The sequence below is a fragment of the Dreissena polymorpha genome, chromosome 11 (genome assembly GCF_020536995.1).
Source record: "Dreissena polymorpha isolate Duluth1 chromosome 11, UMN_Dpol_1.0, whole genome shotgun sequence".
Lineage (NCBI taxonomy): Eukaryota > Metazoa > Mollusca > Bivalvia > Myida > Dreissenidae > Dreissena > Dreissena polymorpha.
The window spans coordinates 35,848,991-35,862,518 of record NC_068365.1 but is presented as its reverse complement, the minus strand read 5'-3'; the positions used below and the strand labels follow the sequence as shown (position 1 = coordinate 35,862,518).

Genomic DNA, 13,528 nt, shown 5'->3' with positions numbered 1-13,528 from the left:
ATCACTTGAGCTGGTTCAGGAGCATGCTAGGTTATTGATCTTCATAGAACAGCAATCAAACGCGCTTTCCTTGCTATTGATCAGTTCAGTTAGATGCTTGAAAATTCATTTTGTAGGGGTCTCTCTCCCAGTGCTTTCTCAGTTCATTTATGGACTTAAGATCCCTTAAAGAAATCTTCCAATATTGGAAGATTATCAGTAAGATGCAGGAATCTTTTCAAGCTTGAGTGTCTGTTTCTATTTCGAGAGTTGAATTTTAGCTTAGTTCTATGATGTGCTTAAATTATGAGGCTGTAAACTCTACTCTTGAAGTAATAAATATTAGCTGCTTTTATTTACATGTTTCAAGCTAATTATGTGTATAATGCTTGAAAACACTTTTTTCAAAACATACAGAGAGGTGCACACATTGTTGTGTTGTAATAACCTTCCATCACCATCATTCTTCTATCTTTTATTAATATTCTTTTGTTATCTGAGTAACCATGTTATGGTTCCCTTTGGCTACTATGGCCTCTTAATAGGGTGAGAATTCAAATGTTATTTCCTACAGTCCAAATACTGGTTGTTGTCCAAGTAAACAATTTCAAACAGTGTAACAAAAAGCCTTTAACTTTGGAATAGTCTGAAAAAAGAAGTTAAAACTTTAATGTTTTACTTAATTGTAATTGTTGGCTATAATATGAACATATATTATTTGAAAATTGACAAGATATAAGATGAATATGAGTATTGATTTAACTTATGAAATGATGACCTGATGTTTGTTAATTATCACAAATGTTGTTCAAGTGTACAATATAAATTACTGTTAGTGTTTTCCACCATTTTGTCTAAGCCCAATCGACAACATTAATCATGAAGGCCTGGAATTTTTTATTGTGCTATTTGTAATAAATATTGTGCAATAACAATTACCCTCTATGGTTATGGATGTGTTTTCTGAGCTAATGAGTTAAGTGCTGAATAGACAGTGAATGAATTTTTTATGCTTTTATGTGATATTTTTATGTGAGTTTCTTACAGTTCATATTTCATGTGGTTTGACCTTCAGCTGAATGGGATTGTGTTTTTGTCTTGAAATACATTGGCTGAACTAAAGTATGAAAGCAGTTATTAGAGTAAATTCAGCGCACATACTATACTAGCAATTGAAAATGAAAACAAAGCATGAAATATTAGCTACACAAAATTATCAAATGTTGATTTTCCTGTACAATGTTTGAAATAATAAATTAGTAAAGGAAGCATTGACATATGAGTTGGCCATATGAAACACCCTTTCTGTTGAAAGCCCACATGTTGCCTACATTATATTGCATTCTGAGAGGCTGTTACAAATGCCAGATATTTTTTCACATTAAAAATATGCCATCTTACAGACCTAGATTTAAAGTCTTGGAACATATGTTTTTGCTTGAATCAATTTTGAAGGCTAGTATATTCCATCAGAACATGTTAAACAAAATTCATTGTAAACATTTGAAGTTTCTGTTAGCATCTATAAGGCACATATTTTCCTTTCCAAAAAGTCACAATATCCTTTTTTTTATATTACATTTTATAACAGTGTTTGACTAGTATCAATGCTTACATATAATACTATCTCTGGGTAGTATAGAGATGAAAATAGCTAAATCTGTCTTTCTGTTTGTTCAATATGTTTTGTTCAGGGTTTTCAAGTTAATCGATGCTATCTATTAATGCATCCATGTGCTACATTGTGCAATAATCCCTGAACTTACATGTTATAGCTTAGTTATTAAGGCTATGACCTTGTCATCTCAGTCCCTTATCAACATGACATTTCTAATGAGAATAGCTTTGCAAAAAAAGTGTTGCATTCATGTGCGTCAAGTGTCATCTCAGATTGGCGCATGCAGTCAGCAACCACTTATCAGGGAAGACACTTCCATGCAGTCAGCAACCACTTATCAGGGAAGACACTTCCATGCAGTCAGCAACCACTTATCAGGGAAGACACTTCCATGCAGTCAGCAACCACTTATCAGGGAAGACACTTCCATGCAGTCAGCAACCACTTATCAGGGAAGACACTTCCATGCAGTCAGCAACCACTTATCAGGGAAGACACTTCCATGCAGTCAGCAACCACTTATCAGGGAAGACACTTCCATGCAGTCAGCAACCACTTATCAGGGAAGACACTTCCATGCAGTCAGCAACCACTTATCAGGGAAGACACTTCCATGCAGTCAGCAACCACTTATCAGGGAAGACACTTCCATGCAGTCAGCAACCACTTATCAGGGAAGACACTTCCATGCAGTCAGCAACCACTTATCAGGGAAGACACTTCCATGCAGTCAGCAACCACTTATCAGGGAAGACACTTCCATGCAGTCAGCAACCACTTATCAGGGAAGACACTTCCATGCAGTCAGCAACCACTTATCAGGGAAGACACTTCCATGCAGTCAGCAACCACTTATCAGGGAAGACACTTCCATGCAGTCAGCAACCACTTATCAGGGAAGACACTTCCATGCAGTCAGCAACCACTTATCAGGGAAGACACTTCCATGCAGTCAGCAACCACTTATCAGGGAAGACACTTCCATGCAGTCAGCAACCACTTATCAGGGAAGACACTTTCATGCAGTCAGCAACCACTTATCAGGGAAGACACTTCCATGCAGTCAGCAACCACTTATCAGGGAAGACACTTCCATGCAGTCAGCAACCACTTATCAGGGAAGACACTTCCATGCAGTCAGCAACCACTTATCAGGGAAGACACTTCCATGCAGTCAGCAACCACTTATCAGGGAAGACACTTCCCAACTTAACTTGATTTCCTCAAAAAAGAGACGACCTTTAAACATAAAGACTATACAAGCGGAAAGTATCCTATCAGACTGCACAGGCTGAACTAGGATGACACGGTGCACAAATGCAATAAACCCTGTTGTATAACATCAGAGCTCACATCCATTTTCCTTTGTGTCTGATTGTAGAACCTTGCGCCATGTTGGTCCAGCCTTACTGCCCTTGCCATCAAGTACGCGACAGATTTGTCTACCCCCGTTGAGGACGTGTTGGACCGTCTGGAGGACATACGCTGGTGGCAGGTCACACAGGACTCCGTGTCTGTGTACTCGGTATGTGCAGATGTCTAGCGTGTACTCGGTATGTGCAGATGTCTAGCTAGAATACAGGACTCGGTGTCCATGTACTCGGTATGTGCAGATGTTTAGCGTGTACTCGGTATGTGCAGATGTCTAGCTAGAATACAGGACTCTGTGCCTGTGTACTCGGTATGTGCAGATGTCTAGCGTGTACTCGGTATGTGCAGATGTCTAGCGTGTACTCGGTATGTGCAAATATCTAGCGTGTTCTCGGTATGTGCAGATGTCTAGCGTGTTCTCGGTATGTGGAGATGTCTAGCGTGTACTCGGTATGTGCAGATGTCTAGCGTGTACATGGTATATGCAGATGTCTAGCGTGTACTCGGTATGTGCAGATGTCTAGCATGTACTCTGTATGTGCAGATGTGTAGCATGTACTCGGTATGTGCAGATGTCTAGCATGTACTCGGTGTGTGCAGATGTCTAGCATGTACTCGGTATGTGCAGATGTCTAGCATGTACTCGGTATGTGCAGATGTCTAGCATGTACTCGGTATGTGCAGATGTCTAGCGTGTACTCAGTATGTGCAGATGTTTAGCATGTACTCGGTATGTGCAGATGTCTTGTGTGTACGTGGTATGTGCAGATGTCTAGCATGTACTTGGTATGTGCAGATGTCTAGCATGTACTCGGTATGTGCAGATGTTTAGCATGTACTCGGTATGTGCAGATGTCTAGCGTGTACTCGGTATGTGCAGATGTCTAGCGTGTACTCAGTATGTGCAGATGTCTAGCATGTACTCGGTATGTGCAGATGTCTAGCGTGTACTCAGTATGTGCAGATGTCTAGCATGTACTCGGTATGTGCAGATGTCTAGCATGTACTCGGTATGTGCAGTCTGCACAGGCTAATGAAGGAAAACTTTCTCCGTCTATGTGGTGTATTTTGTTTAAGGGTTGATTAGTCTTTTCTTTGCGAAAATTGTTTTTATATAAGCCCGAAAGTGTCTGAATCTGATTAGCCTGTGTCGACTGCACATGCTAACCTTGGATTATGCCCAGTTTTCTTTGAGTGAGGCTCACTTTTTAATTGTCTGTTTGGGCTTCTTTAGATTCTCAGATAGATATAGGGTGGCCTTTAACATTTTCTTGCTTTTGATGGCAGTGCCTTAATGTAGCTCTTCTGATTCTTTAAAGGGTGTAATCATCAACAAAGTCTTGCTTGTTTTGTTATGTCACTTGGCTGAAGTTTCAAAAGACTGCAAATTACCTGCAACTTTATCCAGATCTCAAAGGCTAACAAAAACTGCAATGGTGATGCATTTTTTAAGCAATCTAAATTAGGAGATTTTTCTTCTCTGTATGATAAATTGTACATGCCCTAACTCACAATTGATGAAGCAATGTTAATGAATGGCTGAAATGAGGACCTTGAGCTAGGGGTTGATAAAGGTCAGAGCCCCTTATTCACCTTCCCAGGCGATTAGTTTACACATGCACATGGCAAATTACACCCTTGGGGATTTAAAGATGGTGACAGCTTGGGAAAGGTTAAATTGATGGATGACTGAATCCCAAGGTAGGGTGATAAATGTGGTGATTTGTAGGGTTGTCAGACATAAAAGAAAAGATCAGTGTACTCATTAGGGTTTGATAATAGCAAATGATTGTCCAATGATTTTAGTAGTCAAATTTAAAAAGGAAAATTGGCGTAGTCATTAGTCTAGAATTTGATAAGACTGAATAAACTTGGCCCGTTAATAGTTTCTTTGATGTAGTGGGTACTTAAACATACCTGTGAGTTGGTAAAAAAATCTTTAATTTGTTTATGTTCTTGTGTTCATGGTGCATTGAAGCTATTATGAATTTATTTTGTATTATGTAAAATTAAGTATCAGAGCCTTCAATAACGGGAAAAAACATGTCTTAAAACCAAATGTTGCATAACTTTTCTGTGATGTAAAAAATAAGAGAAAGAAATATTTAGGGGTAAATTTCATTTTGGGAGGAAATCTAAATGAAATTAAAGGTACATGTAATGTCTGAAAGTTTTAGGGTTTATTCAGCTACAGTTATAGAATAACAAAAGCCCTGCTACAATGCATCATTCACCCTGAATTCCCCTGCTTTCAGCCTGGCTCCATGACCTCGTCTGCGATGGAGGACCCCTACTACCTATCCACGCAGTATGCAGGATCCCCTCGGACTGGACCACCTCCCATACCCTCTGTACCACCAGTAAGTCCTTGTGTATTCTAAAAAATATCCACATCTGTATTATATCTAAGTAGGTAAATCTATGGCATAAATTGGTATCGACCAGTCGCCAAATACTAGTAATCAATTTCCCCACCCACTTAGTTTTCTTTCATATTGCACTTATTCCATGACTCTTAAGTGGTCAAATTGATAGATATACTGTAAAACCATTAAATTTCGTGTGGTACGAATCTTCGTGGAATTCGTTGGTCAACTGAACCACGAATTCAAGTACCAACGATTATTTATACATTTTTAATCTGAAATCGGTCATTTCCGAATGTCATTTCCAACATTTTCTTGTGTTGTCAGTTATCCGAGATATTTGTTTTTGTAATAGTTACTTCACTTCAGTAGGTCACATTACACTATATATATCCGTTTTTCTTTTTTTATTCATTATCGTCAATGTACGTTTTATTAAGCATGGTAAATAAATATAATAAATAGCATTACCAATTGTGGAGAAAAACACATTTCTTTTACGTGACGTCGTTAAATTAAAAGTTTGCAGATTTATCATATATGTCAATATGCGCAAATTAAATTTTAAAGAGACAACGGTTTTCACACATGTATTTTGGGGAGCTTATTACTTAAGTGTTTTTACTATGGGACCATTTGAGCTGAGAAGTGCAAATATTGTCAAAACAACATCGATGGCAATTAGTGAGCAGGGACCCACAAGTGCGCCGCTTTATCGCTCTTATCGACAATTATCGGCAACACTTTCATGCTTCAGTGCACATTAACCTCAAGTCTTGCGGTCAACACAGATTAGCAGATTATGCTTCGTTATTGATCTGGTTGTTTTAATAAATGTTTAATTATTATGACGGTCAGTCTTCCCCGAAAATTTGAAATCCATGAAATTACGTGTCAACAAATTAGTTGTTTTTCATTAAACCACGAAATTTCATACCGACAAATTTCTATACGTTTACAGTATACACACAGCTCCCTTGGTCGCAAAAAGATACCCTGTGACATTAAAATAAGAAGGTACATGGTTTTTGCACCAATGTGGCATACAGTATCTGAATGGCTGATCAGTGTGTTTGATTTACAGCTGGCCAGTGGTCAATAGAATCCCAAACCTCCCCATTCTTAGGTTGTTACTCTAATGGGTCAATATCAAATGCTGTGCAGCAAGGCATATAAGAAGTGACACATGAATGTCATCCTACTGCATGTACCTGGCTTACGATTTTGTATCTTGTATATTTCAGCCTGAGATGAGTCACATGGACAGATATGGGCAGCTGCACAGCATCCAAACACGGTAAGGGCAGTACCCAAGACAAGAAAATGGTACTGGCTAGTGGTGCGTCACTGAATGTAATGTAAGCTTTGTGATCTGGAGGAGTTTGATCCCCATGTTGGGAGTGTTCTAAATATCTCCTGAGGCACTAAGTACTTGGTCTATTTAGAATACAGACTTAAAAATGCCTAAATAAGTCTTAGGCTTGTGATGGTGTCAACCTCAAAAAATAAGGTTGAAACTTTGGACTAGGAAAATAATTATAATGTTTATAGAAAAATGACCCATATTTATTCACTTTTGGTAGGCTATTTATCGATGCATTATATTTGGGACTTTACTCTTGCTAACAAGTACAATTTTAGCTAAGATGCATAAACGTCATCCCCATACAAGAAACATACATGTACATATGTTCACTTAAGTTTGAGCTAATTATGCAAGACACAAAGGAAATCTGCTTCATTTCGTTCTGAGCTATTCAGTACCTGTTGGCTGGTATCTATCCCAATTTATTTTGTACAAGTAAGGTTAATTGGATAATTAAGAAGTCACTCTTGTGCATTACGTGTGGGGGGCAGGTTAAGACTTGTAGCTACTGTCTAATTACACGCTCAGACATATTAATTAGTTGAACTATCCATGATTTAATGGAAAGAAATCAGTTGTTAATGTCTAAATGGGTGTTTCTTTTTAGCTCAACGTGCTCATGTAGAGCTTTTGTGATCGCTTTTTGTCCGTTGTCCGTTGTCTGTTGTGCGGCGTCAACATTTGCCTTGTTAACACTCTAGAGGTCACATTTATTGTCCAATCTTCATGAAATTTGGTCAGAAGATTGGTTTCATTGATATCTTGCATGAGTTTGAAAATGGTTACGTTTGCTTGAATAACATGGCTACCAAGGGGCGGGGCATTTGTCCTTATATGGCTATATATGGTTATAGTAAAATCTTGTTAACACTAGAGGCCACATTTATTGTCTTATCTTCATAAAACTTGGCCAGAAGATTCATCCCAACAATATCTTGGACGAGTTCGAAAATGATGCCGGTTGGTTGAAAAACATGGCTGCCAGGGGGCGGGGCATTTTTCCTTATATGGCTATAAAAACCTTGTTAACACTCTAGAGGCCACATTTATTTTCCATCTTCATGAAACTTGGTCAGAAGATTTGTCCCAATAATATCTTGTTACCTCAGGTGAGCGACTTTGGGCCTTTCAGGCCCTCTTGTTTAAGTTTATTCTGGTTTCTTTGTTATGAGACTTTTGTGAATTTTAAATGTAGTTTTATATTATTTCAATTCATTCTGTTGTAAAACAGTAATAACTTTCATCGTACTTTAACAGACTGGCTAGGATCCTCAAGCTCAGTTAGTGGAGCGCAAGAGTACTATTCCAATGATGGTCACATTACTTGTTTTGTTATTGATTATCAAATTATTTCTTTGGCCATTCAACCCCCAACATCTGACTCAAGCATGGCAACTGTCAGTATCTGGCATAAGTTTGTGAACTTAGTAGTGATAAAATAGCTTACCGAGTGTATGTTAACTGACTGCCACAGTATCACTGAACTTCTGTTGAAATCAGCAAAAAACACACAAACAGGGTATCTATATCTCTTTTAGGTATCATTCATGTACAGAATTTCATTATCAGAGAAGATTATTTTATATTGCCTTTAATTAACAAGACAGGCAGGTTTATTGTATGCTTGAACCCTTGCAGTACTCAGTGCATGATTATCTTAACAAACATAATTAATAGCTTGTGGTTGAAAATATCGGGCTACTCTTTTGTTATCTTTTGCTGGTTCTTTTTTTTCTTACATGATGGTAGATTCCAGTAACATACATTATCTGGCAAATTACACCTTGCTACTTTTATGAACTATAAAAATGTCATTTTATCACACCAAAGCACCTTTAACATGCCTAGTGGATTCTTCAGAGTGTTGTTGAACCCAAAGTAATGTAATTTGGTACAAAAGAAACAACATTAAATAACACATTATCTGTAAACCTTAGGGCTTCCCCTGCATAAACATGTTTGCTGACTCATCTGATGCTTATTGCCTTGTAACCGGAGCATGGGAAAAGTTCATTGCTCCAGTCCGTGAATATTATTTTATAGTTTTACTGAAAATAAGATATTTCAGTCATATAGAGAAATAAATTTGTATTGGGTATTTATGTGGGCATTGAAACTCAAATTGCTGTTACAGTGGCTGTCATGTATGGTACATTAACTTGAAATTTTATGTTTATTTGATCATATCTGTCCATAAATTGCTGAAAACACCTGTATTTCTTTTCAGATCCAATTGCATAACTTCATAACTTCAAATATAATGTATGTTTATTATGTTCTAAATCTTAATTTTTACTCTTACCTTAAAATATTTTAGGAGAAAATACAAAATCTGCCTTTAACCTTTTTTGATAAGAGGGTGAAAAATAGAAAAATATTATTGTGCATTTGATCTTTCAGTCAACCCCTTTTTACTATGGCTGTATTGAATAGCGTCTAATTCTACACATTATCCAAATGAAACTGTAAGACAACTGCCACAAGAGATACTGGTACTGGTAACTGACAGTAAAGATGATTGACTTTGCCAGCTGCTATACCATATGAGCCGCTGTTGTGGGAAAACTGGATGAAAAGCATGTGCAGAAATGTGGTCCCATATTAGCTTGTGCAATCTCAGCACAGGCTAACCAGAAACGACACTTTTTGCTTTAAGGAAAGTTTTGCGTTTAAAGGAAGTCTCTTCTATACAAAAATCCTTTCTAGCCTGAAAGTGTCTTCTCTGATTATTCTTTGTGGACTGAACAGGTTAATCTGTGACAAAACTTAATGCAAATGTGTTTAGCCCTCTTTTCCCACAGCAAGGCCCATATAAGTTGTGTGTGCTTTAAAAAAGATACCTTTACTAATCACATGACTATGAATACATTCTGTAGACTTTGATGTTCTGACATTGTTGGTTGCCTACCCTGTACCTAATTTAATTGAGGGTATTGATTGCTTTCCTGCTAAACACACCTAACTATATTTTTAGTTTTGGCATGTTATATAGGCAATACAAAAGTTACATGTCAACTTACCATATATCACTTTGTTTACTGCACACCCCTTTCAAAAATCACATCAGTAATATAAATTTATACTCACACTAAATGCTGATCAACCCTTCCCTCTTGCTAAATGAAACACCAGGAATAAAAGTTCTGCATTAGAAAGTGCAGCCATATCTTTTGTCACCAAGCCTCACTTCTTGTCTAACAGTCTTGACGCTCACGTACCAGGTCTTCAACATAAGGCTCTGCTGTGTTTGAATTCAAGAGGTCTGTCTTCTTTGCAATTTTTGTTTATTTCTTCTTGCTCCTCATGTACAACATAGAGTTCCCTTTTAACAAATTGGCCATGTCGACCCCCTGTTCTCCTGAAAGGGCAATGAACGTCTTCCTTTTCTTTTTAGCGCGAGTTTCTGTGTGGTGCTGTTGCATGTAGATATTGATCTGGACCTTGAGCTTGTTTCTTCTTGTTTCCGCTGTTCTTCATGTGCAGCGGATGATGCCCTTAACGCTCGTTTGGGAACTGGAAGGCCAACTTTTACAGAACATTTTATTTTTGCAGGCATTTAGCTTTTTAGCTGTGTACTCAAAATAACAGGATACACCTTTGAGATCCAATTGCAGATTGATGGAATCATCGTGTGTTGTCAATATTAATTAAGTTGTGCATCATGTGAGTACCTGGAGTGTGTCCCAGCAATCCTACGTAAATTATTTGCTTACTCACAAAATTTTGGATGAATTTGGAATCATACCTGCAATATCTACCTAAGAAAAAATTGTCTATCTGATGGTAAATCGTGTTTCGTCCGTATTGCTGCCATATATTTATACATGTCTTTGTCATGCATCCACTGATCATTTGGGACGATCCGGGACTGCACTGTCCATCCTTGCTCATATGGCACTGGGGCTTAACTATTGGATTAAAAAAAAAATATTGTTAGACAGAGCATATTAGTGTGTTTTTGTAAATTCAAAGTGGAATAGCATTAAAATACATAATATGGCGTAAAAAACACATTCTTCACATATACAAGGTAATTTTGGGCATTTAATGTGCATTTTAAACTTGAACTTTGGTTTTCATAAAGGTTCTCTGGGACAAACTAATCCATTATTTTAGCCATTCAGCATTACTACATCAAGGATTGATCCAAGGGTCTATATCGCAATATAACTGTTCAGGTCTTTTATGTAAGAGGTACACAAAGGGACGGCTATATCCAAAATTATAAAATGCCCCTTCTGAGTACAATTTTGGACTTAATTTGACACTTTAATAAACAAACTTTATTATCCCCCGCCATAGGCGGACGGATATTGTTTTGGCGTTGTCCGTCCGTCCTTCCGTCTTTCCGTCTGTCCGGAGCCATATCTTGGAAGTGCTTTGGCGGATTTCATTGAAATCATAGTATGAGTATATATATGGATAAGAGGATGATGCACGCCAAATGGCATTGTACACCATCTGTTAATAACGGAGTTATGGCCCTTTGTATCTTGAAAAAATGCATTTTTTGTGTGTCGGGAGCCATATCTTGGAAGTGCTTTGGCGGATTTAATTGAAACTTAGTATGAGTATACATGTATATATGGATAAGAGGATGATGCACGACAAATGGCATTGTACACCATCTGTTAATAATGGAGTTATGGCCCTTTGTATCTTGAAAAAATGCATTTTTGAGTGTCAAATACATATGTATAACACTTTTGTGTCCAGAAGCATATTGGCGGGGGATATCAATTCAACGAATTTGCTTGTTTCATATGCAATGGTCAGCTTAATCAAGAAAAAAGTGAGTGCTGACAATGCCTATGTTGCATATTATAGATAATATGCAAAAGGTTTCACAATTTGTTGTAAGGCACCCTAATAATTCACCATACTAAAAAGTGATTTAAAAAAAAACAAACTCCACACAATATAAAGGCTAATCATGGGTGCAATCAACTTGAGTGCAACACCTGGTGCCAATATCTCAGGTAACCATGTTAACCTGTTTGTCTAGATGTTGGAAGATGTAAGAACTCAGCTGTTTGCTACAAATGTGTTCTCTCATCCTTCAACTAGCTAGAGTATGGTTTTGCCATACTTCTATGTTTTTTTGTAATTCTAAAATTTTGCCCTGAAATTGCAAGATGGAGCTGATAGAGAAACAGTGCGGAAAAGAGAAATACATTTAGTAAACATAACAAATAGGCGCATATGTGAAAAAAACCTCAGCAGAATGAATATTCTGAAATTTTGTTTCACTTTTAAAATAAAGTTTGAATATGCAATCTTGTTTAATGGTGCATGTTGACAAATACAGTTCTGGCTTTTGTAATAGTGCATGTGTATCGTATGGCGTAGTAGTAAAATGTGGACACACCAGTAAAATTTTCATGGGGTCAGCAACATTGTGCTTTGTAAAATAAATTTTAGTAATTACATTTGAACCTAATTTTTTAAATGTTTTCTTTTATTATGTGCAAACAATACAAGCATTTAAGCCCCCAGATCAGTCAACACATGCACATGTATCTGGCATTTAAATGGCATTTGCTTGAAAGTGACATATTTACATTGTATCATGAAGGTTTCATTTATTTTTACTTCAATATAGTTTGAGCATTTTGGTATCATAACATTTAACTTGTATGAGCTTTAAAATTTGAACTTTGAATTTTCTTGGACTATTGCTCCTGAAGGTGAAGTTCTTTCACACAGCCATAACAAATTAAATAAATTTACTGCCCATCAATAATTGAGAAGCTGTAGATTGTGTCATGGAATAGAGATGATATTCTGTCTGCAGTTGTCAGAAATGATGCCCTTACTGTCTGCAACCATTCAGTGATTAATCAATAATGTATTTTTCATGCTTTGCTTGAAAGTGTTCTTGTGTACATGAGTAACTGTTATTCTCTTAGGGAGAAGAATTATTTGCTTGTAAACATGTTTTAACCCTCTTAGAAACGCATTTTGACGCATTTTAAGTCCCTTGAAAATGCAATTTAATTTAAGTCCTTTCTTATTATTCAAGTTTTAAAGACTGTTTTATCCAAAACGTTTATATTGATGAGCAGCAAACAGCATAAAACCTGAACAGACTGCGAGTTACACATAGCCATTTTCACTTTGCTTCTGAGTGGGAAAGGGTTAAGGATAATACACTGCACATTTAGTTTTATTGAGATGGTCATTGTGGTCGAGCTTATAAATAGTTGTATGTAATGTTTGTTTGGTGAAAAAACTTTGTATATGTCCATTTAATGTTGCATATTGGATATGGTGTCTCCCTAGCAACTGGGATGTCTCAGGTTCGATCCCCACTATTGTAGAATTCTTTAGATCTCCCCCAAAGACACCTAGTACTCGTTCAACCCAGGAAACATAAACGATAGCGCTTCTTTAAGCCTGATACTTTTGCTGTAGTGGAGATTGAATAAATAGGTTTGAACTTAAATTAACCTTTATTTAGATACCTCGGCTGAGTTCGAAACTGGGTCATGCTGGGTCAAAAACTAGGTCACTAGGTCAAAAAAATAAAAACCTTGTGAACACTGTAGAAGTCACATTTGATGCCCAATCTTCATGTAACTTTTTCAAAATATTTGTCTAAATGATATGTTGGTTGATTTAAAAAATGGTTCCGGTCCGTTGAAAAACATGGCCGCCGGTGGGCGGGGCAGTATTCCTTATATGGCTATAGAGAAACCTTGTGAACACTCAAGAAGTCACAATTTTTGCCCAATCATCATGAAACTTGGTCAAAACATTGGTTTCATTGATATCTCGGACGAGTTCGAAAATGGTCCAGATCCGTGAAAAAACATGGCCGCCAGAGGG

At 37.2% G+C, this 13,528-nt stretch overlaps 1 protein-coding gene across 4 annotated transcripts in view; it reads left to right on the top strand.

Annotated features, from left to right (window-relative positions):
* Nucleotides 1–13,528, top strand: part of LOC127850513 (uncharacterized) — a 99,923-nt gene that overhangs the window by 27,106 nt on the left and 59,289 nt on the right. For 3 of the 4 annotated variants that reach the window (XR_008035330.1, XM_052383600.1, XM_052383599.1), the window contains exons 2-4: nucleotides 2,979–3,122; nucleotides 5,224–5,328; nucleotides 6,579–6,631. Coding sequence is in view for 3 of the 4 variants with exons in the window: in XM_052383600.1 (XP_052239560.1) it covers nucleotides 2,979–3,122; nucleotides 5,224–5,328; nucleotides 6,579–6,631 (302 nt within the window). In the remaining variant the exon portion in view is untranslated. The remainder of the gene's footprint in view (nucleotides 1–2,978; nucleotides 3,123–5,223; nucleotides 5,329–6,578; nucleotides 6,632–13,528) is intronic. The other variant, XM_052383601.1, reaches the window with a different exon arrangement.